This window comes from Pseudophryne corroboree, chromosome 3 (assembly GCF_028390025.1).
Source record: "Pseudophryne corroboree isolate aPseCor3 chromosome 3, aPseCor3.hap2, whole genome shotgun sequence".
NCBI lineage: Eukaryota > Metazoa > Chordata > Amphibia > Anura > Myobatrachidae > Pseudophryne > Pseudophryne corroboree.
This window is the reverse complement of record NC_086446.1, coordinates 362,065,733-362,091,848: the sequence shown is the minus strand read 5'-3', so window position 1 is coordinate 362,091,848 and position 26,116 is coordinate 362,065,733. Positions and strand designations below refer to the sequence as shown.

The 26,116-nt window shown below is 45.7% G+C and overlaps 1 protein-coding gene across 1 annotated transcript in view; it reads right to left on the bottom strand.

The window, feature by feature from the left end:
* Positions 1-450: 450 nt before the first annotated feature.
* The window catches only part of FKBP10 (FKBP prolyl isomerase 10), a 37,276-nt gene continuing 11,610 nt past the window's right edge, over positions 451-26,116 (bottom strand). Inside the window, exons 4-10 of the mRNA XM_063959839.1 lie at positions 25,454-25,599; positions 24,369-24,558; positions 17,431-17,576; positions 10,696-10,885; positions 9,430-9,572; positions 8,095-8,258; positions 451-1,267 (exon numbers count right to left, since the gene is read on the bottom strand). Coding sequence (XP_063815909.1) covers positions 1,082-1,267; positions 8,095-8,258; positions 9,430-9,572; positions 10,696-10,885; positions 17,431-17,576; positions 24,369-24,558; positions 25,454-25,599 — 1,165 coding nt within the window. The 3' untranslated portion in view covers positions 451-1,081. The remainder of the gene's footprint in view (positions 1,268-8,094; positions 8,259-9,429; positions 9,573-10,695; positions 10,886-17,430; positions 17,577-24,368; positions 24,559-25,453; positions 25,600-26,116) is intronic.

Genomic DNA, 26,116 nt, shown 5'->3' with positions numbered 1-26,116 from the left:
GATTGCATGCTGGGATGTGTAGTTTCACAACAGCTGGAGAGCCACAGGTTGACCAGCCCTGATCTAGTTTGTCTACAAGCATACCTGTGCCATCTTTGATGCCTCTGAAGAGGTGTACAAACTAATTTTAGCTGGCAGTTGTGCATAAAGAGTGGGCATTATGGATGTTTGTACATATGTGTGTGGCTACGGTTCTAGGCCCTGTGCAACATACTCCTTTACAGCAGAGAGATCAATCACCCCTTTTCACATCAGATGTTCTAAAACATCTGCCCTACTCTGCCATTCATGTAAATACAAGAACCGTAGAATACTACTTACTTTATTACAAATGCATCTTTTAATAATCTGCTTGAAATGGCTATTGTAGTGTTTGGAAAGCAAAAGCTTTTATATGACCTTGGTGTTCATAGCCTTAAGATAAACATGCAGAAAAAAAAAAATAAAAGCTTTCAAAGTCAACAACTTGTTTTAATACAATATTTTCACTGCAAAAATAATGACATTTACATCTTCTTGCTTAACAATATCTGTGGTTGGAAGTTTCTGGAGACAATCATGGGGATATTTTTGGGTGCCTGTTACGTGCAATGCCACCGAGAGATAAAATTAAGTGCAAACACTTCACGGAAAAGGAACCAATAGAATACTTTGTAAACCTGTATCAAAGAAAACATGAAGGTGCAATACGCACTAACAACTTTGGGCAAAGGAAGCTAAAACTGGAAATAAAGGTTTGACACGAAGTTAAAATTAGTATTTTTTTCCCTCCCATTTTCAGCAATGTTCAGTCTATCAGAGCTGCTTAGAATACAGGATGGGTTTTTCAAACTGTGCATACTCCACAATTGTTGATTCTATTCTGCACATCTGCCAAATCATCACCTTACAGTCAGATGTACTTGTAGGACTTTGCTATGCAACATGTTACAGCCACCCCTTTCTCCAAGAGGGTTTAAGCAGCAGAAGTCACAGTCCACACCAAAGTGCATAAAGCACCCCATTTGGTTTGGTTGTATCACAAGTAGCACTGGCTTCTTAAAGTCTCCTGGCTGCCTCCCTAATCTCAGTGCGGAGCTTCCTACAGCTCTTCGTGAACTCGCTCTGCCTCCTCTTCAGTCTTCAGTTTCAGCTCATCCGCTGTGATCTTATTATCTTTGTTGCGGTCCTGGTTAATGAACATATCTGCAATAGACTTCTCGCGATCTACTCCTGGTAGAAACCGACCCTTTCCTTCATCTACCTGAGCCTTCAGGAAAGTGGAAAACTGGAAAAACAAAAAATGGACAACTTTACTAATTTTGTGCAATACAACATGGCATTTATTACAGATTTCTCTAACGTCCTAAGTGGATGCTGGGGACTCCGTCAGGACCATGGGGTTTAGCGGCTCCGCAGGAGACAGGGCACAATAATAAAAGCTTTAGGATCAGGTGGTGTGCACTGGCTCCTCCCCCTATGACCCTCCTCCAAGCCTCTGTTAGATTTTTGTGCCCGGCCGAGAAGGGTGCAATCTAGGTGGCTCTCCTGAGCTGCTTAGAATAAAAGTTTAAGTTAGGTTTTTTATTTTCAGTGAGTCCTGCTGGCAACAGGCTCACTGCTACGAGGGACTTAGGGGAGAGAAGTAAACTCACCTGCGTGCAGGATGGATTTGCTTCTTAGGCTACTGGACACCATTAGCTCCAGAGGGAGTCGGAACACAGGTCTCACCCTGGGGTTCGTCCCGGAGCCGTGCCGCCGACCCCCCTTGCAGATGCCGAAGTTGAAGAGGTCCAGAGGTCCAGAAACAGGCGGCAGAAGACTTTCAGTCTTCATAAGGTAGCGCACAGCACTGCAGCTGTGCGCCATTGTTGTCAGCACACTTCATACCAGCAGTCACTGAGGGTGCAGGGCGCTGGGGGGGGCGCCCTGGGCAGCAATGTATTATACCTTTTTTATGGCTAAAATACATCACATATAGCCCTTGAGGCTATATGGATGTATTTAACCCCTGCCAGATCTCACAAACTCCGGGAGAAGAGCCCGCCGTTTTAGGGGGCGGGGCCTATTCTCCTCAGCACACGGCGCCATTTTCCTGCTCAGCTCTGCTGTGAGGAAGGCTCCCAGGCTCTCCCCTGCACTGCACTACAGAAACAGGGTTAAAACAGAGAGGGGGGGCACTTATTTGGCGATATGATTACATATGTGAAAATGCTATAAGGGAAAACACTTGTATAAGGGGTTGTCCCTGTATAATTATAGCGTTTTTGGTGTGTGCTGGCAAACTCTCCCTCTGTCTCCCCAAAGGGCTAGTGGGGTCCTGTCCTCTATCAGAGCATTCCCTGTGTGTGTGCTGTGTGTCGGTACGTGTGTGTCGACATGTAGGAGGACGATGTTGGTGAGGAGGCGGAGCAAATCACCAATACAGGCAATGTCACTCTCTAGGGAGTCGACACCGGAATGGATGGCTTATTTAGGAATCACGTGATAATGTCAACACGATGCAAGGTCGGTTGACGACATGAGACGGCCGGCAAACAAATTAGTACCTGTCCAGGCGTCTCAGACACCGTCAGGGGCTTGTAAAAACGCCCATTTACCTCAGTTGGTCGACACAGACACGGACACTGACTTCAGTGTCGACGGTGAAGAAACAAACGTATTTTCCTTTAGGGCCACACGTTACATGTTAAGGGCAATGAAGGAGGTGTTACATATTTCTGATACTACAAGTACCACAAATAAGGGTATTATGTAGGGTGGGAATAATCTACTTGTAGTTTTTACTGAATCAGATAAATTAAAGTGTGTGATGATACGTGGGTTTCCTCCGATAGAAAATTATTGGAGGTATACCCTTTCCCGCCAGAAGTGAGGGCGAGTTGGGAAACACACCTTAGGGTGGATAAGGCGCTCACACGCTTATAAAAACAAGTGGCGTTACCGTCTCCAGATACGGCCGCCCTCAAGGAGCCAGCTGATAGGAAGCTGAAAAATATCCTAAAAAGTATATACACACACATACTGGTGTTATACTACGACCAGCAATCGCCTCAGCCTGGATGTGCAGCGCTGGGGGGGCTTGGTCGGATTTCCTGACTGAAAATATTGATACCCTTGACAGGAACAATATTTTATTGACTATAGAGCATTTTAAGGATGCATTTCTATATATGCGAGATGCGCAGAGGGATATTTGCATTCTGGCATCAAGAGTAAATGTGATGTCCATATCTGCCAGACGACACGACAGTGGTCAGGTGATGCAGATTCCAGACGGCACATGGAAGTATTGCCGTATAAAGGGGCGGTCCATCGGACCTGGTGGCCATGGCAACAGCTGAAAAATCCACTTTTGTTACCCCAAGTCACATCTCAGCAGAAAAGGACACAGTCTTTTCAGTCTCAGTCCTTTCGTACCCATAAAGGCAGGCGGGCAAAAGGCCAGTCATATCTGCCCAGGGTTAGAGGAAAGGGAAGAAGACTGCAGCAGGCAGCCCATTCCCAGGAACAGAAGTCCTCCACAGCTTCTGCCAAGTCCGCAGCATGACGCTGGGGCCATACAAGCGGACTCAGGTGCGGTGGGGGGGTCATCTCAAGAGTTTCAGCACGCAGTGGGCTCACTCGCAAGTGGACTCCTGGATCCTACACGTAGTATCCCAGGTGTACATTGGAAATTCGAGACGTCTTCCCCTCACAAGTTCCTGAAGTCTGCTTTACCAACGTCTCCCTCCGACAGGGAGGCAGTATTGGGAAAAAATTCACAGGCTGTATTCCCAGCAGGTGATAATCAAAGTACCCCTCCTACAACAAGGGAAGGGGTATTATTCCACACTATATTGTGGTACTGAAGCCAAACGGCTCGGTGAGATCTAAAAGATTTGAACAATTACATACAAGGGTTCAAATCAAGATGGAGTCACTCAGAGCAGTGATAGCGAACCAGGACGATATGGTGTCACTGGATATCAGGGACGCTTACCTACATGTCCAAATTTTGCCCTTCTCACCAAGGGTATCTCAGGTTCGTGGTACAGAACTGTCACTATCAGTTCAGACGCTGCCGTTTGGATTGTCCACGGCACCCCGGGTCTTTACCATGGTAATGGCCGAAATGATGATTCTTCCTAAAAGAAATATGGACGCTTTCCTGATAAGGGCAAGGTCCAGAGAACAGTTGGCGGTCGGAGTAGCACTATCTCAAGTAGTTCTACGACAGCACGAGTGGATTCTAAATATTCCAAAATGGCAGCTTTTTCCGACGACACGTCTAATGTTCCTAGGAATGATTCTGGACACAGTCCAGAAAAGGATGTTTTCTCCCGGAGAAGAAGGCCAGGGAGTTATCCGAGCTAGTCAGGAACCTCCTAAAACCAGGAAAAGTATCAGTGCATCATTGCACAAGGGTCCTGTGAAAAATGGTGGTTTCTTACAAAGCGATCCCATTCGGTAGATTTCACGCAAGAACCTTTCAGTGGAATCTGCTGGGAAAATGGTCCGGATCGCATCTTCAGATGCATCAGCGGATAACCCTGTCTCCAAGGACAAGGGTGTTTTCTTCTGCGGTGGCTGCAGAGTGCTCATCTATGAAAGGGCCGCAGATTCGACATTCAGGACTGGGTCCTGGTGACCACGGATGCCAGCCTGAGTGGCTGGGGAGCAGTCACACAAGGAAAAAATTTCCAGGGAGTGTGATCAAGTCTGGAGACTTCTCTCCACATAAATATACTGGAGCTAAGGGCAATTTACAAGGCTCTAAGCTTAGCAAGACCTCTGCTTCAAGGTCAGCCGGTATTGATCCAGTGGGACAACATCACGGCAGTCGCCCACGTAAACAGACAGGGCGGCACATGAAGCAGGAGGGAAATGGCAGAAACTGCAAGGATTCTTCGCTGGGCGAAAAATCATGTGATAACACTCTCAGCAGTGTTAATTCCGGGAGTGGAAAACTGGGAAGCAGACTTCCTCAGCAGGCATAACCTCCACCCGGGAGAGTGGGGACTTCAGCGGGAAGTCTTCCACATGATTGTAAACCGTTGGGAAAAACCAAAAGGTGGACATGATGGCGTCCCACCTGAACAAAAAACTAGACAAATATTGCGCCAGGTCAAGGGACCCTCAGGCAATAGCGGTGGACGCTCTGGTAACACTGTGGGTGTACCAGTCAGGGTATGTGTTCCCTCCTATGCATCTCATACCAAAAGTACTGAGAATCATAAGAAGGAGATGAGTAAGAACGATACTCGTAGTTCCGGATGGGTCAAGAAGGACTTGGTACCCGGAACTTCAAGAGATGCTCACGGAAGAACCGGGGCCTCTACCTTTAAGAGAGGACCTGCTCCAGCAGGGGCCTTGTCTGTTCCAAGACTTACCGCGGCTGCGTTTGACGGCATGGCAGTTGAACGCCGGATCCAGAAAGGGCATTCCAGATGAAGTCATCCCTACCCTGGTCGAAGCCAGGAAGGATGTAACCGCAAAACATTTTCACCGCATTTGGCGAAAATATGTTGCGTGGTGTGAGGCCAAGAAGGTCCCTACAGAGGAATTCCAACTGGGTCGTTTCCTACATTTCCTGAAAACAGGACTGTCTATGGGCCTAAAATGAGGGTCCATTAAGGTTCAAATTTCGACCCTGTCGAATTTCTTCCAGAAAGAACTGGCTTCAGTGCCTGAAGTTCAGACGTTTGTAAAAGGGGTACTGCATATACAGCCTCCTTTTGTGCCCCCAGTGGCACCTTGGGATCTCAATGTTGTTTTGAGTTTCCTAAAGTCACATTGGTTTGATCCACTCACCACTGTGGAATTAAAATATTTCACATGGAAGGTGAAGATTCTATTAGCCCTGGCTTCAGCCAGGCGTGTGTCAGAATGGGCGGCTTTATCATTTAAAAGCCCTTACTTAATTTTTCATTCTGACAGGGCAGAATTGAGGTCTCGTCCTCAATTTCTCCTTAAGGTGTTTTCTGTTTTTCACATGAACCAACCTATTGTGGTACCTGCGGCTACTAGGGACTTGGAGGACTCCAAGTTACTTGACGTTGTCAGGGCCCTGAAAATATATGTTTCCAGGACGACTGGAGTCAGAAAATCTGACTCGCTGTTTAGCCTGTATGCACCCAACAAGATGGGTGTTCCTGCTTCTAAGCAGACGATTGCTCGCTGGATTTGTAGTACAATTCAGCTTGCACATTCTGTGGCAGGCTTGCCACAGCCAAAATCAGTAAAAGCCCATTCCACAAGGAAGTGGGCTCATCTTGGGCGGCTGCCCGAGGGGTCTCGGCTTTACAACTTTGCCGAGCTGCTACTTGGTCAGGGGCACACCCTGACTGAGGAGGACCTGGAGTTCTCTCATTCGGTGCTGCAGAGTCATCCGCACTCTCCCGCCCGTTTGGGAGCTTTGGTATAATCCCCATGGTCCTGACGGAGTCCCCAGCATCCACTTAGGACGTTAGAGAAAATAAGAATTTACTTACCGATAATTCTATTTCTCGTAGTCCGTAGTGGATGCTGGGCGCCCATCCCAAGTGCGGATTGTCTGCAATACTTGTACATAGTTATTGTTACAAAAATCGGGTTATTCTTGTTGTGAGCCATCTTTTCAGAGGCTCCTTCGTTGTTATCATACTGTTAACTGGGTTCAGATCACAGGTTGTACGGTGTGATTGGTGTGGCTGGTATGAGTCTTACCCGGGATTCAATATCCTTCCTTATTATGCACGCTCGTCCGGGCACAGTATCCTAACTGAGGCTTGGAGGAGGGTCATAGGGGGAGGAGCCAGTGCACACCACCTGATCCTAAAGCTTTTATTATTGTGCCCTGTCTCCTGCGGAGCCGCTAAACCCCATGGTCCTGACGGAGTCCCCAGCATCCACTACGGACTACGAGAAATAGAATTATCGGTAAGTAAATTCTTATTTTTACAGTGCATGTTTCCAGCTGTGTTTTATTCCCTTTTCACTTCTGGGCACTTTGTGAACTAGACAATGGCCCTAACTGTGTGTAGTTTGTATAGTCTCCACATGCTTGAGTGTGTTTCATCCAGGTACTCAGATTTCCTCCCACAATGCAAAAATATACTGGAAGGTTAATTGGCTCTCCACCAAAAAAAAGTAAATAAAATTAACCCTATTGTGTATTTGCATGCACACGTATTCAGGGTAGACGATGTTGCCCGTCAGACCTGCATGCAGGTCCAACGGTGGATGATCCTGGTGACGCATGGGAGCTTGCATAGTCAATGACATAGTGCATAAACACTAGATGATATTGTGAACGATGTATCAGAATTGGGCACATCGTCCACGATATATCATTTAGTGTGTACCCGGCTTTACAGTGACAGAGGATGCACCAGAAAATCTGAACACTTGAGTGCAGTGAGTTGGTTTCTACATGTGTTAAATGCCCCGAAACCATTTCAGATCTGGGTGTCATTCTCCTTTAAGGTTTGCAGAAGAGTCAATTGAAGAGCGTTGTGGAAGAATTGAAAGTGTGAACGTGATGGGTGACAAAACTTTGATAAAATTATAATGGTACCCCAGACATGAACATACATATGATCGACATGCATCAGACCAAACTAATCAGTGTTACTGAGCCTAACATTTTTCAGAATAACATTCTTGCTTATTTTTGTTAGACACTTTCTCAGCTTGAACAATTACTGAGGGTCTTATAAACTTAAAAATTTATTAATTTAATACAGATGAATGCTTCTAAACATCCCACTTAACTGACTGTTCTAGAGTATCCTGTTCCAGGTGGGAACTTAATAGCACTGTGGTCAGAGGCATATTAATGGAAGAGGGGGCCCCATGTAAGACTTCGTATTGGCCCCCTCCTGTCTACTGCGCCATAGACTCTGGCTCTACTGCGCATGTGCAGGTCTTCGCAAATATGGTACCAGCCACGTTCCAGCAACTAAACACTGCTGCACGGGCAGAGTAGCCATTTTCCTAGGGATTTTTTTGACACAGTTGCAATACTGGTTCAGGACTCCGGAAAGTTAAGTATTTAAACATGAGTGCAGTGTGGGCCCTCCAAGACCCAGGGGCTAATGTGCACCACAATGACTGTGGGACACACTTTTCCCAGGTCAAAAAGGTCATACACACCTCTTCCAAAGGAACCTCTCCATCCATGTTTAGGTCCATTACTTCAAAGAGATTTTCAGGAGTGTCACCAAGCCAGATAAACAGATAACCCTCTGGGATTCCTTCTTCTCTATGGTGCAATTCCAGATCAAACTTCATTACAGCACTTGGGGGTACACCACGGGCTGCAAACAGAAAATATGCAAGCAGTGAGTCTTGAATTGGTATTCTGATCTCTAAGTCAAGTATTTATGATATTCTTTGTTTTATGTGAAGAACCATAACCCAGGTATATTTGTTGGGAGGTATATACAGAACAGAAGTCTTTATCCACTGAAATAGAATTAGACTTCAAGTACTGATCTCATATTTAGACAGGTACAGTAGTTGTAGGGCCACAGGTAATGTGTTTTGCCTTGCACCATGTACACCATAAGGTGAAAACAGAACACTTGTCTGCAATTTTGGTTTAGTTGGTACTTGAAATGGATAGTGTGATTAGTGGCAATCTGCTCCATACAGCAATTAGTTTAATCACTTTTTTGAGTTCTGATGAATGCAGGGCATATCAATGCGCTACAGGTAGTCTACAACCACCCATGAGTGGGAGTCGGCAGCACTTCAGTCTAGAACAAATATACCCGGAACACAGAAGTGTGCTTGATCTAGCACACTACTGTGTTCAGAATACATTTTCTATAGACCAAGTGACTGGAAATTAATGTTACCGCTTTTCATTATACTCTTGGAACAAAAAGGTCCACATTATGTGATTTTAGCTTTTTTTGGTCAACTAAAAGAAAAATGCAAATCCAAAACCAAATGACGAATCAGAACCAAATCCAGCAAAAAACTGGTCCAGCGCATATCTCTAGTTGTAACACAAGTTTGGGTATGATATGCCGGCAGCCAGAAAACCGACCGCAGCATCCATATGGTGAGAGTATACTTACCTTCACCCAGTGCCCCCCTAAACCTCCCTTTTCACAGCCTAAACCTAACCCCCTCCTTCCCCCTTCCCACAGCCTAACCCTCTCCAGGGCTGCCTAAACCTAACCGCCCCCTCAGCTTAACTTCAACCTTACCTTTCCCAGAGCCTAACCCCCCACCGACTGCCTAAACCTAAACTCAGTAACCCCCTGCCTGCAGCTTACCCGACTGCAGCCCTGGCAAACACTCATTCGGGATCCCGGTGCTGGGATTGTGATCCTTGTCGAAATTCTGGTGTTGGTATTTCGACTGCCGGGATCCTGATCCCCGAACACACACTGTTTTAAAGGGACTGGCCTTTCTCACTCTCAGACTGCCTAGCTTATAGTCTTTTTTTGTGAAATGCAACAAAATTAGAAGACTCACCTCCACTCTCTCCATGACCCAGATGTGGGGGCACAAGGACCGTCCGTCTCTCTCCAACACACATCCCCAGAAGACCCATATCAAGGCCATCTATAACTTTATTCATTCCTACGGAGATCTGCTGCGGATTTTCAAAGTCCTGCCTGGAACACAAGAATTATTAACATCATTTAAGAGCTGACCACTTCTGCGTCCATCAGAATTAAAATGTAATGTGTTCTGCAATAGGATCCACTTGGCCCCTGGGGCTTTGGCTGCATTAACCTGGGTTTTAATTAAAAGATTCATTTTTACATTAAACTAATTTTTATCTTCTCTACCATTACCTTCTCATCATTTGATTAAATAAGTGGGGATTCCTTTGCTGGGTGCACAGTTCTCGACTGGAGTATGAAGGGCTCAGTGGTAGCAGCCCATACTTAAGAGGTGTGACCAGCCACCACAGAGGCTTGTCAACCATTAACGAGGACTCTGCCTACAGACAACATGACTTTAATGCATGGTCTGTTGGTCCTTGTTCCTGCTCTTCCAGGTAATGGACCATGTCATAAAGTAACAATGTAGAATTTGAGTGTATGGTCTGAAACCTGACATTAGAAGAGGAGGTGGGGCAAACCAGGGATTTCCCCTGTATCCCAGTCAGAACGTGTGGGTGCAATATACAGTACTCAGAGTTACTGGGGATCTCTACTAGACAGCTTCTTTAGAATTGTAGAACAAGGGTCTAGCATATGCATAGAAAAGCCAACCCGATTAGATGGCAATTGAAATGAACCCAATTAAAATGTCTGTCACTTAAAGACTATGCATTGGAAGTTGGAACCCTCCTGTGACCTGCATACTTTGTTAGAGACCTTGTCCAGCAGAGGGTACTTTAATTACTGGTACCCTATTGTATTGACCACACTGCGGTGCTCCCATGGGGAGAGACCACCAATGATTTCAGTCACTACATAAAAGTGGCAAATATGGAAGCAGACTAATACCTCCAAGATGAAATAGATCTTAACATCTATAGTGCAGTAGTACTGTATGAAATATTGGTGTATATGGATGAAATTAGTGATGAGCGGATTCGGTTTTACTCTGTTCTCAAAACGGCATATTATTGGCTCACGGATGTCACGTGTTTTGGATAGCCAATAAGATGCCGTTTCCGTTTTGAGAACAGAGTAAAACCGAATCCGCTCATCACTAGATGAAATAAATTAAAATTGGAGTAAATTGTCCTTGGTCAGTTATAGCCAGTTGGTTAGATGTACTCACGATGAGAAGAGCAAGGTTCCATCCAGCAGGGAGCAGTTGTAGTGATACTTGATGAAATCACCCTTTTTGGCAGTAATGTTACACTCTTCTGGCTTGTAAGTCACCTCTATATCTACAGAGTCTTTTGGATTGTGGAAGTCAATCACATGGACATCAAAAACCAAGACAGCAGATCCAGGAATATTATCACCTAGTGAGAAAAAAAAAAAAAAATATGGGTACAAGATTTTGTATGAACTGTGCAACAACCACTCTTCTGATGATTAAATTAGTCCCCTTAGAGAATGGTCACCAGAAACGAGAAGGAAAAAAAAAAAAAAACACACACACACACACACACACACACACACACACACACGACTCACAACTTTGGCCTGGGATGCAAGCAGAAGTTGCACATGTTACAGCATCACCATAATAGGTTTTAAAAAAAATAGACTGTTGCTTGAAGGCATGTAGAGATACATAGAAATAATCATTCAGGATCTGTGTCCTCCTACAGGATAATAATGGTTATGACCATTTGTTCTCCTTAAGGGGTATATGCAATTGCGGTCGAATTCGCGGCAATTTTCGCCGTTTTTTAATACGACTCAATTCGACAGGTGAATCCCGGAAGGTGGCTTCCGGAATTCACCATATTCAATGAAAAACGGATTCGCCAGAGTCGCGGGCGAAAATCGGCCGATTTGGCGGATTTTGCAGCGATTTTAAAAAACTGTAAAAAAACGTGAAAAACCCGGAAAAAAAATGGCGTGGGGTCCCCCCTCCAAAGCATAACCAGCCTCGGGCTCATCGAGCTGGTCCTGGTTCTAAAAATGCAGGGGAAAAATTGGCCAGGGATCCCCCGTATTTTTAAAACCAGCACCGGGCTCTGCGCCTGGTGCTGGTGCCAAAAATACGGGGGACAAAAAGAGTAGGGGTCCCCCGTATTTTTAACACCAGCATCGGGCTCCACTAGCTGGACAGATAATGCCACAGCCGGGGGTCACTTTTATGCCGTGCCCTGCGGCCGTGGCATTAAATATCCAACTAGTCACCCCTGGCCGGGGTACCCTGGGGGAGTGGGGACCCCTTCAATCAAGGGGTGTCCCCCCCAGCCACCCAAGGGCCAGGGGTGAAGCCCGAGGCTGTCCCCCCCCCCCCCCATCCAATGGGCTGCGGATGGGGGGGCTGATAGCCTTTTGTGATAATAAAAAGATAATGTTTTTTCCAGCAGTACTACAAGTCCCAGCAAGCCTCCCCCGCAAGCTGGTACTTGGAGAACCACAAGTACCAGCATGCGGGAGAAAAACGGGTCCGCTGGTACCTGTAGTACTACTGGGAAAAAAATACCCAAATAAAAACAGGACACACACACACCTTGATAGTAAAACTTTATTACACACTACCGACACACACATACTTACCTATGTTGACACGCCGACTGCCACGGTCTCCGACGATCCGAGGGTACCTGTGAAAAAATTATACTCACCTTCCAGCGTCCAGAGATAAATCCACGTCCAGAGAGTAAAATCCACGTACTTGTTTAAAAAAAAAAACACGCAAAAACCCGCTCCATACCGGACTAGAAAGGGGTCCAATGCTTTCACATCAGACCCCTTTCTCCCGAATGCCGGGACATCACGTGACTCCTGTCACTGACGTCCCTTCAGCCAATCAGGAAGCGCTACTTCCGTGGCGCTCACCTGATTGGCTGTGCGCTGTCTGTACTGTGACAGCACATTGCAAAGCCGCTCCATTACTTTCAATGGTGGGAACTTTGCGGGTAGCGGTGGGGTCACCCGCCGGTCAGCCGCTGACCGGCGGGTGACCTTACCGCTAGCCGCTAAGTTCCCACCATTGAAAGTAATGGAGCGGCTTTGCGATGTGCTGTCACAGTACAGACAGCGCACAGCCAATCAGGTGAGCGCAACGAAGTTGCGCTTCCTGATTGGCTTAGAGACCTTTCTGTGACAGCTGTCACTGACAGGTCTCATTCGTGGAAAGGTGTCCCATGTGTCAGCATGGGACCCCTTTCAGTCCGGCATGGAGCGGGTGTTCGGTTTGTTTTTTTGCCAAGTACGTGGATTTATCTCTGGACCATGGCTGAGGTGAGTATATTGATCTTTTCTTTTCAGGTATCCGTGGATTCTACATGGAGAAGAGGACCGATGTCGGCGTGTGAACATAGGTAAGTATGTGTGCGTCGACGTATGAAATAAAGTTTTACTGTCGACGGTGTGTGTGTCCTGTTTTTATTTGGGTATTTTTTTCCCAGTAGTACTACAGGTACCAGCGGGCCCGTTTTTCTCCCGCATGCTGGTACTTGTGGTTCTCCAAGTACCAGCTTGCGGGGGAGGCTTGCTGGGACTTGTAGTACTACTGGAAAAAACAATATCTTTTTATTATCACAAAAGGCTATCAGCCCCCCCATCCGCAGCCCATTGGATGGGGGGGGGGGGGGGGGGGGACAGCCTCGGGCTTCACCCCTGGCCCTTGGGTGGCTGGGGGGGGGGACCCCTTGATTGAAGGGGTCCCCACTCCCCCAGGGTACCCCGGCCAGGGGTGACTAGTTGGATATTTAATGCCACGGCCGCAGGGCACGGCATAAAAGTGACCCCCGGCTGTGGCATTATCTGTCCAGCTAGTGGAGCCCGATGCTGGTGTTAAAAATACGGGGGACCCCTACTCTTTTTGTCCCCCGTATTTTTGGCACCAGCACCAGGCGCAGAGCCCGGTGCTGGTTTTAAAAATACGGGGGATCCCCTGTCAACTTTTTCCCCGCATTTTTAGAACCAGGACCAGCTCGAAGAGCCCGAGGCTGGTTATGCTTTGGAGGGGGGACCCCACGCCATTTTTTTTTATGATTTCACCGTTCCAGCATAAAAAAAAAAAAAAAAATAATAATAATATTTTAAAAAATATATAAATAATATTTGTGCCTCCAAAAAAAAAAAAAAAAAAAAAAAGTACCTAATCCCTTCTAATATAAATAGATCTGCTATTCCCCCCAAAAAAAAAACAAAAAAAAACATGTTTAAAAATGTTTTATTTGTTTTCACCCTCCAAAGTGTGGCGGATTGAAAATGACGAATTTGCTGTCTAAAAGCACTGCTGTCGAATTTCCAAACTTGAATTGAATATGCTTTGGTCGAATTGCAGCACTTGTATCATTGCAGAAAAGTCGAATTTGCAAAAAGTCGAATTTCGAAAGTCCGTTTTTTGGTCGGAAAGCACTGAATTGCATAGGCGATTTTTTTTTTTGGTCGAAAATGACCCGAAATTCGACAATTTCGGGAATTCGACCGCAATTGCATATACCTATAAGTCTTCTAACATCATTTACTGTATTAAATGGGCCTACAATATCCAAATGAGTGCTACATACTGTGACAATATACTGCTAAACTGTCTGTTCTTGCGGACTACCGTAAGCCTTTAGTGCCTGCCAGAAACCTGTAAAAAGAGGTTACTTAAGTTGAGGGGCAATACCTCTATTTGCCAAGTCTCCCATTAATTTACGAGGTATGTAAAGGCGACGAAGTAGGTAAAGACATAAGCTTTGCCTTCCCACTTCAGGCAGGAAAGCCAATCATTGTAGCAGATCCAGACAACCTGTGATCGAGTCAGGTGACCAAACTAATCAAGGGCATGGAGTCACTGGAATACGAGGAAAGGCTTCCAAGGCTAGGCATGTTTACATTGGAAAAGAGGAGACTAAGAGGACATGAACATCTACAAATATAAGGGGTCAATACACAGAGCTTGGGAGGGACCTGTTTTCTATAAGATCAGCACAGAGAACACGTGCTCACTCGCTTAGGTTAGAGGTGAGGAGTTTCCGCACATTGAGGCGAAAAGGTTTTTTCACAGTAAGGACAATACGTGTTTGGCATTCCCTGCCTGAGTTGTAATGGCGGACTAAGTCAACACCTTTAAGAATGGGTTAGATTAATTCCTATTGGATAAAGATATTCAGGGTTATGGTGCGTAGGCACGCATTATAGTTAATTTAACTAGTCCTAACCTAAAAATAACTAGTCCTATAATAAGACTGTATTGGAGACCACAAATAGGTTGAACTCGATGGACACTTGTCTTTTTTCAACCTTAGTTACTAGGTTACTATGATACAGTTCAGTAGAGGAATGGCCACATGCAGGGGCGTAGGCAGAACTTTGTAGGCCCCATAACAACATTTTGAAGGGGCCCCCGTCCCAATGCTTCTAGAGAGACACTTCTCTGCAGCAGTTGTTAATTTTATGCCCTAGTTCATTTTCTGAACCATAGTAGTGCCTTATTTAATGTTATGCCCCATAGTAGTGCTCTAGTTTCTTTTATGAATCGTAGCAGGATCAGTACGAGAGCCCTGCGGTCAGGTTCCCAGCAGTCAGGAGACAGACGCAACGTAGGAGTCAGGAGACGTATCGAGCGCAGCGTGTCCCCTCATGGGCTTGCTACACTTCATGCCCGGTGGCATCTTTCGGTCGCCACAGGTTTCTATTCCCCTCCGGGTGGTGGCGTGGACCACCACCCAAGAGGTGTAACCAGCCAGCGGCCAGGACTTCGACCGCTGGTATTTCAGCTGGCAGCCAATGGACTGCCTCCTTCGCAGTATTGCTAAAATTCACCCTATGTCACATTTCAGAGCTGCCAGTACACATAATGCTGCACAGTACCCCCAATTCACATTAGGATATATAGTGCTCCCCGTTTATATTGCGCCTTATTACAGTGCCCCGGTTTATATTATAGAACATTAAAATGCCCTCCAGTTCATATTATACCACACTACAATGAGCAGGTCCAGGGGCATACCTAGATATATTGCTGGCTCTCAGCTCTGGGCCCCAGTGCAGCTGCACTACCTGCACCTATGGTAGCTACGCCCTTGGCCACATGGTGCCAACCTATTCTAGTATAAAGCAATAAAAAGTTTAAAATCAAAATCTATTCTGTTGGAATTGGAAACCATTTGATGATGCAGAAGATAGTGTTCAAATAGATACTTGTTCACTTTCACTCCACAACTCCTGAATGGAGGCGAGCGACACCGGTGCCTTGTATATGTGCCGCTTACATGGTCTGTTTGCCTGTACACAGTATAAACACATTTTCTAACACATTTGTGACAATTTTTGCCCACTGGCTTCTTAGATTCGATGCCATGTGCAAGTAGGTCATACAAGTCATCTCATTACCAAGGACTAAATGTGCGGAAATAGTGGAAACAGCATTCAATGTAGTCATTGCAGACAGAGGTCAGAACATGCAGCATTTTGATAACCGTAACAATAAGTACATAAAGAAATCAACATTAGGCACAAGAGGTGATTTTTGTACATAAGCTTTAACAGTATTTTGTTAGCAGATAATTTTGTAATAAAATGGCACTATAAATAACATTTGATGGTTAAAAAAAAAAAAAATTATAATAATGAAGTAGAGGAAAATGATGAGATGAAAGCCAGGTATAGTTTGTTAACTACTGGACCTAACAAGTGAAACAGCCACTTGGTTCACAAAGCAGTGATGAGTGAGTCTCCATTAATGGTGGGAGTGGCTTGCCCTGAATTTCTATGCATAAATAAGATGTACGAGGTGTAATGTAAAATTTATTAACAACAGCAGTAAAATCAAATAAACTCTTCACCTTCCTGATAGTCTTGCCAAAACGGTGATAGCTCGGAAAAACAGTGTACATGTATATTAATAAATGAAAGGAAAAAAAAAAAAAAAAGGGGACACAACACCACTTCAGTATTGCCCAGTACAGTTAGCCATATTTGGTACTGTATACATTCCTTAGGAACCTCTCAGCTTTTGAATAGTGCTGAAAATGGGCCTAATTCAGATGTGGATGTTCTTGCAATTGCTATGTTTTGCCGTTTGCAATTGCAATTATATGCAAATATGGGCAGAAGCTTACTTGAGTATAGGGATGCTTACTGGTCTCTTTACGTCCGTCCAAAGGCGTACAACTGCTGATACATCGGTACCATCGTCGCAAATACGGCCATGTCACAGAGTCAGAGTGCCTTTGAAGACGTGCAGGCTGACCTGCTCTCCAGTAGCAAGATCGCAACTGCTAATTTATGCACGCCCAGAAAACGCCACCTGAATGGCCATGACACACCTGCATTTACCTGACCACTCCCCATTCAAACTCCAAAAATGCTATCTACCAGTCACTCACTTTGTGACTGCCACCGCAATTCAATTGCTGCTTTTGTGCAGTGTGTCTCGGATGCATGTGCAGTGAGAAACCATTGACCGATTTGCGTACAAAAGCCACTTTGCGACCGCATCTGAATTAGCCCCAATGTAACAAGTTTTTTTCATAGTAACAGACTGTACAGAAAAATTAATCATCCTCTGTTTAAAAGGGATGTCACCTACATAACTTGTAAAAGTTCAATACACAGCAGTTATTAATAATGTTGTTCTAAATTTAACAAAGTATGTTAAACTGGAGGATGTATGCATGGTAAACCGACAGGTGGTGTAATGTATGAAGATTAACAACAGTGTACTTCAAATGGCATGTTTTTATGCACGCAATCAATAGCAAAATGTCTTTATAGACACAAAGTATTGTTTCTATAGTGTTTGAACTTTGTCATACAACATTGTATATGCATCTGTTCAAATACTGAATAATTTACATGATACTGTAGGAATCTGTAAAGGTTATATTCCAATGAATAGAACCATATGCATTGAATGAGATCTTCACAAATAGTTACTTACCTACGCCATTCTCCCCATATCCAAGGTGTGGTGGGATGATTATTTTCCTCCACTCCCCTATGCAAACACCTTGTAGGCCAGCATCCATACCTGGAATAATATACCCCATTCCAATATAGGTGTTGTATGTAGTATTTCTGGAGTAACTGAAGAGGCCACAAAACATGTTACTTAGAACTAAAAACTGGATTATTTCTTGCGCATGCAGTTTACAGGCATTTGAGCAATAGAAACGTTACTACAATAAGCAATGGTCTCCCTTTTCCATTACTATGAACATTGCTTTTTTCTTTTTTCAATAGCACTAGCATATTCCACAGCACTTTTACAACTGGTAACATAAGCAATAATACACCTTTCACATCGCACAAATAACCCGGTATCGACACGGCATATTGCAGTGTCGAAACAGGTCAGTGCGCAATGTGAAAGGACTTTGGCCGAATTAGCGGGTCAACTGACCCGGTAATTCAACCAGGTAAAAAAAATAAGATTTTACTCACCGGTAAATCTATTTCTCGTAGTCCGTAGTGGATGCTGGGAACTCCGTAAGGACCATGGGGAATAGCGGCTCCGCAGGAGACTGGGCACAACTAAAGAAAGCTTTAGGTCACCTGGTGTGCACTGGCTCCTCCCACTATGACCCTCCTCCAAGCCTCAGTTAGGACACTGTGCCCGGACGAGCTGACATAATAAGGAAGGATTTTGAATCCCGGGTAAGACTCATACCAGCCACACCAATCACACCGTATAACTCGTGATACTATACCCAGTTAACAGTATGAATATAACCGAGCCTCTCAACAGATGGCTCAACAATAACCCTTTAGTTAGGCAATAACTATATACAAGTATTGCAGACAATCCGCACTTGGGATGGGCGCCCAGCATCCACTACGGACTACGAGAAATAGATTTACCGGTGAGTAAAATCTTATTTTCTCCGACGTCCTAGTGGATGCTGGGAACTCCGTAAGGACCATGGGGATTATACCAAAGCTCCCAAATGGGCGGGAGAGTGCGGATGACTCTGCAGCACCGAATGAGAGAACTCCAGGTCCTCCTCAGCCAGGGTATCAATTTTGTAGAATTTAGCAAACGTGTTTGCCCCTGACCAAGTTGCAGCTCGGCAAAGTTGGAAAGCCGAGACCCCTCGGGCAGCTGCCCAAGATGAGCCCACCTTCCTTGTGGAATGGGCTTTTACAGATTTTGGCTGCGGTAGTCCAGCCGCAGAATGCGCCAGCTGAATTGTGCTACAATTCCAGCGAGCAATAGTCTGCTTAGAAGCAGGAGCACCCAGTTTGCTGGGTGCATACAGGATAAACAGCGAGTCAGTTCTCCTGACTCTAGCCGTCCTGGAAACATAATTTTTCAAGGCCCTGACTACGTCCAGTAACTTGGAATCCTCCAAGTCCCTAGTAGCCGCAGGCACTACAATAGGTTGGTTCAAGTGAAAAGCTGATATCACCTTAGGGAGAAACTGGGGACGAGTCCTCAATTCTGCCCTATCCATATGGAAAATCAGATAAGGACTTTTATATGACAAAGCCGCCAATTCTGATACACGCCTGGCCGAAGCCAAGGCCAATAACCTGACCACTTTCCGCGTGAGATATTTTAGATCCACGGTTTTTAGTGGCTCACACCAATGTGATTTTAAGAAACTCAACACCACGTTGAGAACCCAAGGTGCCACTGGAGGCACAACCGGGGGCTGAATATGCAGCACTCCTTTTACAATGTCTGAACTTCAGGTACTGAAGCTAGTTCTTTCTGGAAGAAAAATCGACAGAGCCGAGATCTGTACCTTAATGGAGCCTAATTTTAGGCCCATAGACACTCCTGCTTGTAGGAAATGCAGAAATCGACCTAGTTGAAATTCCTCTGTTGGGGCCTTTTTTGGCCTCACACCAAGCAACATATTTTCGCCATATGCGGTGATAATGTTTTGCAGTTACAGCTTTCCTGGCTTGAATCAGCGTAGGAATGACTTCCTCCGGAATGCCCTTTTCCTTTAGGATCCGGCGTTCAACCACTATGCCGTCAAAACGTAGCCGCGGTAAGTCTTGGAACAGACAGGGCCCCTGCTGCCGCAGGTCCTGTCTGAGCGGCAGAGGCCATGGGTCCTCTGATATAATTTCTTGAAGTTCTGGGTACCAAGCTCTTCTTGGCCAATCCGGAACCACGAGTATTGTTCTTACTCCTCGCCTTCCTATTATTCTCAGTACCTTTTGTATGAGAGGCAGAGGGGGGGGGAACACATAAACCGACTGGTACACCCACGGTGTTACCAGAGCGTCCACAGCTATCGCCTGAGGGTCCTTTGACCTGGCGCAATATCTTTTATAGCTTTTTGTTGAGGCGGGACGCCATCATGACCACCTGTGGCCTTTCCCAATGGTGTACAATCCTTTGGAAGACTACTGGATGAAATCCCCACTCTCCCGGGTGGAGGTCGTGTCTGCTGAGAAGATCTGCTTCCCAGTCGTCCACTCTGGGAATGAACACTGCTGACAGTGTTAACACATGATTTTCCGCCCATCGGAGAATCCTTGTGGCTTCTGCCATCGCCATCCTGCTTCTTGTGCCGCCCCGTTGGTTTACATGGGCGACTGCCGTGATGTTGTCTGATCGGATCAGTACCGGCTGGTTTTGAAGCAGAGGCCTTGCCTGACTCAGGGCATTGTAAATGGCCCTCAGTTCCAGAATATTTATGTGTAGGGAAGTCACCTGACTTGACCAAAGTCCCTGGAAGTTTCTTCCCTGTGTGACTGCCCCCCAGCCTCAAAGGCTGGCATCCATGGTCACTAGGACCTAGTCCTGTATGCCGAACCTGCGGCCCTCTTTAAGATGGGCACTCTGCAGCCACCACAGTAGAGATAACCCTGTCTTCAAGGACCAGGGTATCAGCCGATGCATCTGAAGCTGTGATCCGGACCACTTGTCCAACAGGTCCCACTGAAAAGTTCTTGCATGGAACCTGCCGAATGGGATTGCTTCGTAGGAAGCTACCATTTTTCCCAGGACTCGCGTGCAATGATGCACCGATACCTGTTTTGGCTTCAGGAGGTCTCTGACTAGAGATGACAGCTCCTTGGCTTTCTCCTCCGGGAGAAACACTTATTTCTGTTCTGTGTCCAGAACCATCCCCAGGAACAGTAGACGTGTCGTAGGAACCAGCTGTGACTTTGGACTGTTTAGAATCCAACCGTGCTGTTGTAGCACTTTCCAAAATAGTGCTACCCCGACTAGCAACTGCTCCTTGGACCTTGCCCTTATAAGGAGATTGTCCAAGTACGGGATAATTAAAACTCCCTTTTTTCGAAGGAGTATCATCATTTCGGCCATTACCTTGGTAAACACCCTCGGTGCCATGTACAGTCCAAACGGCAGTGTCTGGACTTGGTAATGGTAATCCTGTACCACAAATCTGAGGTACTCCTGGCGAGGATGGTAAATGGGGACATGCAGGTAAGCATCCTTGATGTCCCGGGATCCCATGAAATCCCCCTCGTCCAGGCTTGCAATAACCGCCCTGAGCGATTCCATCTTGAACTTGAATTTTTTTATGTATGTGTTCAAGGATTTTAAATATAAAATGGGTCACACCGAACCATGCGGTTTCGGTACCCCAAACCGTGTGGAATAGTAACCCCGTCCTTGTTGAAGTAGGGGCACCTTGAGTATTACCTGCTGGGAATACAGCTTATTAATTGCCTCTAGCGCAGCCTCCCTGCCTGAGGGAGTTGTCGGCAAGGCATATTTGAGGAAACGGCGGGGGGGGGGGGGGGGGGGGGGAGACATCTCGAATTCCAGCTTGTACCCCTGAAATACTACTTGAATGAAACAGGGATCCACCTGTGAGCGAGCCCACTGATCGCTGAAATTTTTGAGACGGCCCCCCACCGTACCTGGCTACACCTGTGGAGCCCCCGCGTCATGCTGTGGACTCAGAGGAAGCGAGAGCAGAATTTTGATTCTGGGAACAGGCTGACTGGTGCAGCTTTTTCCCTCTTCCCATGTCTCTGTACAGAAAGGAAGCGCCTTTGACCCGCTTGCTTTTCTGAAGCCGAAAGGACTGTACCTGATAATACAGTGCTTTCTTAGTCTGTGAGGAAACCTGAGGTAATGGATACGAGGTCCCAGAGACCATCCCCAAATAATTCCTCACCCTTATAAGGCAGAATCTCTATGCGCCTTTTAAAGTCAGCATCACCTGTCCAGTGACAGGTCTCTAATACCCTCCTGACAGAATGGACATTACATTCATTTTGGATGCCAGCCGGCAAAATATCCCTCTGTGCATCCCTCATATATAAGACGACGTCTTTAATATGTTCTCATGTTTGACAGGGTCACCGACCACGCTGCAGCAGCACGATCTGCAGGTCTCAGTCTAGTACCTGAGTGTGTAAATACAGACTTCAGGATAGCTTCCTGCTTTTTATCAACAGGTACCTTCAAAGTGGCCGTTCCTAAAACGGCAGTGCCACCTTTTTTGACAACCGTGTGAGCGCCTTATCCACCCTAGGGGATATCTCCCAGCGTAACTTATCCTCTGGCGGGAAAGGGTACGCCATCAGTAACTTTTTAGAAATTACCAGTTTCTTATCGGGGGGGAACCCACGCTTTTCACACACTTCATTCATTCATCTGATGGGGGAACAAAACACTGCCTGCTTTTTCTCCCCAAACATAAAACCCTTTTTTAGTGGTACTTGGGTTAATGTCAGAAATATGTAACACATTTTTTATTGCCGGGATCAAGTCACGGATGTTCCTAGTGGATTGTGTATATGTCTCAACCTTGTCGACACTGGAGTCAGACTCCGTGTCGACATCTGTGTCTGCCATCTGAGTGAGCGGGCGTTTGAGCCCCTGATGGCCTTTGAGACGCCTGGGCAGGCGCGGACTGAGAAGCCGGCTGTCCCACAGCTGTTACGTCATCCACCCTTTTATGTAAGGAGTTGACACTGTCGGTTAATATCTTTCACCTAACCATCCACTCTGGTGTCGGCCCCACAGGGGGCGACATCACATTTATCGGCATCTGCTCCGTCACCATATAAGCCTCCTCATTAAACATGTCGACACAGCCGTACCGACACACCGCACACACACAGGGAATGCTCTGACTGAGGACAGGACCCCACAAAGCCCTTTGGGGAGACAGAGAGAGAGTATGCCAGCACACACCAGAGCGCTATATAATGTGGGGATTAACACTATAACGGAGTGAAATTTCCCCAATAGCTGCTTGTATATATAATATTGCGCCTAAATTTAGTGCCCCCCCTCTCTTTTTAACCCTTTGAGCCTGAAAACTACAGGGGAGAGCCTAGGGAGCTTTCTTCCAGCTGCACTGTGAAGAGAAAATGGCGCCAGTGTGTCTGAGGGAGATAGCTCCGCCCCTTTTTTGCAGACTTTTCTCCCGCTTTTTTCTGGATTCTGGCAGGGGTATTTACCACATATATAGCCTCTGGGGCTATATATTGTGGTCTTTTTGCCAGCCAAGGTGTTTTTATTGCTGCTCAGGGCGCCCCCCCCAAGCGCCCTGCACCCTCAGTGACCGGAGTGTGAAGTGTGTATGAGGAGCAATGGCGCACAGCTGCAGTGCTGTGCGCTACCTTGGTGAAGACAGAAGTCTTCTGCCGCCGATTTTCCGGACCTCTTCTTGCTTCTGGCTCTGTAAGGGGGACGGCGGCGCGGCTCCGGGACCGACCACCAAGGCTGGGCCTGCGGTCGATCCCTCTGGAGCTAATGGTGTCCAGTAGCCTAAGAAGCCCAAGCTGGCTGCAAGCAGGCAGGTTCACTTCTTCTCCCCTTAGTCCCTCGCTGCAGTGAGCCTGTTGCCAGCAGGTCTCACTGAAAATAAAAAACCTAATTCTATACTTTCTTTCTAGAAGCTCAGGAGAGCCCCTAGTGTGCATCCAACCTCGGCCGGGCACAAAATCTAACTGAGGCTTGGAGGAGGGTCATAGTGGGAGGAGCCAGTGCACACCAGGTGACCTAAAGCTTTCTTTAGTTGTGCCCAGTCTCCTGCGGAGCCGCTATTCCCCATGGTCCTTACGGAGTTCCCAGCATCCACTAGGACGTCAGAGAAAGAAGGGTTATTACCGGGTTGATTACCGGGTCAGGCGCAGTGTGAATGGGAGCAGTTTCGATGAGTCATGGCTCCCATTCACAGCATAGGGAGAGGCAGCGCAGGAGATGAGCTTATCTCCCAGCGCCGCCTCCACCCCCGCCCCGCCCGCTGCTATGGCAACCGACCCGGTATATTGCCGGGTCGGAAAGCCACCAAAGCAGAGCAAATGCCAGATCCCACCCGGTAAGGATACGTTTCTCTTCCCGGGTGGGAGCCGGCATTTGCCATCTGAAAGCGGTATTGGACTGGGCATTAACAGACATACAGAAGAAGACAAAGGGGAAGAGATCCCTACAAAGCTTGCAATCTATAGGAGTAATGAAGATACGTATTGGGTTTAATATACAGATACCATTACATTGCAAAGGGAAAAAGGTGCATAAAGGGGGTCACATTTTTAGTCACACAGCAATGTTTGTTTGGGAGTCAGTAGGTCATGGTGGTAATCTGGTAGCCTATGGAGAGTGAGAAGATAGCTAAGGAATTTGATAACACGTGCCTCGGAAGGGGAGTCTTTAAGAAACACTAAAGTATTTGGAGTATAGAAGAGTCTTCTTCTATGAGGGAGGGTTGCGGTCTTTAATAAGCTAGCAGTTTGCAGAGCGGAAGGGTTGAGGTGGGAGATATTTTCAGTGAAGGGATGGACGTAACTTGGTGCAGTTATGTTAATAGCATTCTAGGTTAGTACTGCAAATCAGCAGAAAGAAAGAGAAATGTCAGGCAGGTAGCTTCTTTTGACTGATAAATGATGAAGTTGGCAAGAATTATTGTGATAGCATATGACATTTGTTACCTTGAATCAAATAACACTCCATTCATTAAGGTGCCATTGTAGTGGTAACGAACATAGTCTCCTGTAACCGCCTTGCGCTTACAGAGCTGGGGGAGAACTTGATTTTGCACAGTAATTCCATCTTTGGGGTTGTGGAAATCTATCAGAAGAACAGTGAACACCAAGGAGGCCTGTGGTGGTATGACAGTTCCTAGAATGAGGATCAAAACAAAAGACAATTTCAGATGTGCTAGTCCAAAAACCTATTTCACCATTAGCTTCCAGATTTTCTAGCTTCATTTTAGATGTACATTATATAGCCAGTTCCACCAAGTCTCTTCTCACATCCTTCTCTCATGGCCAAATCAGTGAAGTTATTTCCTAAATATATCTTACTGTATATAGGAAAGGGGAGGTGCATTTTACATACTGTACAGAGACAGTGATGTGCAATCAGGGTAGGCAGAGCCTTACCTGTCATACTTCAGTATATTCCAGAGTTTTGACTATAAAAATGATTAGAATAATACAAAGATGTGATATTTAGATCTTACCACAAATATAATCTTTGTATTATTCTAATCATTTTTACGTGAACAGTGTGTGAGTGAGTCTAGCCAGTGCCTCCTAGCCACTGACCTCACTGTCAAAGAGTGCCAAGTGGGAGTACCACTCTCGTATACAGAATACATTCCTAGCATAGTTTATGTTCTTACCGAGAACTTAGGTGATTAAAAAAAAAAAAAAAAAAAAGAGAGAAAAATTTGTAGAGTTCTCCCATGTATTTTTTTTTTTGGACAGAGGCTCCTGTTTCCTCCCACAGTATAAACACACACACTCTAGTTGGTTAAATGGCAAAGGTGGCCCTGGTATAGACATTGGCCAGAGATACAGAAATTAGATTGCAAACTCCATAGATGTAGGAATGCATTAGCCTCAACAGAATTTTCTGATGGTACGGTAACACAGACTATGTTAGCACTAAATAAGGATAATTCAAAGTAACTGCCAAAATAGAATTAACATTTTTTTTATATTTGTAACACTGAGGACTCATCCATCTCCTTATCGAATCCATTATAAGTGTGACCAGTCACAAAAATTACCATATCCCTTTTCTCCATAGGCCAAATATGGTGGAACAATTATTTTCCTTAATTCTCCAGCGCACATGCCCAGTAGACCTTGATCCATGCCTTTAATAAGCCATCCTGACCCCACGTACGTATCATATGTGCTAGAACGACTGTAGCTGTAGAGAAAAATAATAGGATACAATTAACTGCTTTACTCCATTATGGAGAGATTAAGGGGGGTATTCAATCAGGGCCGTTTTGTCGCCTAGGCCAAAAATTCAGCAGGAGAGAAAACATCTGGATCAGCGAATCCATGTGTCTTTGCACCTGCGAAAACGCGGCCCGTTTTTGCCAATGCTTTTTTGCTTAATAAAAATAAAAAAAGTGAAAAGGCACTATCGGAAATGCCTTACAAAATGGCCCACAATTGAATACGCAGGGGTAGTGAATTTGATGGCTTTGAAAATTTCAGACCCAATTGAATACCCCCCTAAACTTTTTGCAGATGTATTGCTAGAGATGATGATGTAAACAGAAATCGATAACAAAAACATTGCTGTACTGATTATGGAAATAATGAATGCAGACCCATACATGAGAATATAAAACAAATGGTTATTTAAAAATCCCTCACATTTCTACTTGCAAACCAAAAAAGTTACATAGTATTATCTTCATTTGTGTACCAAGACA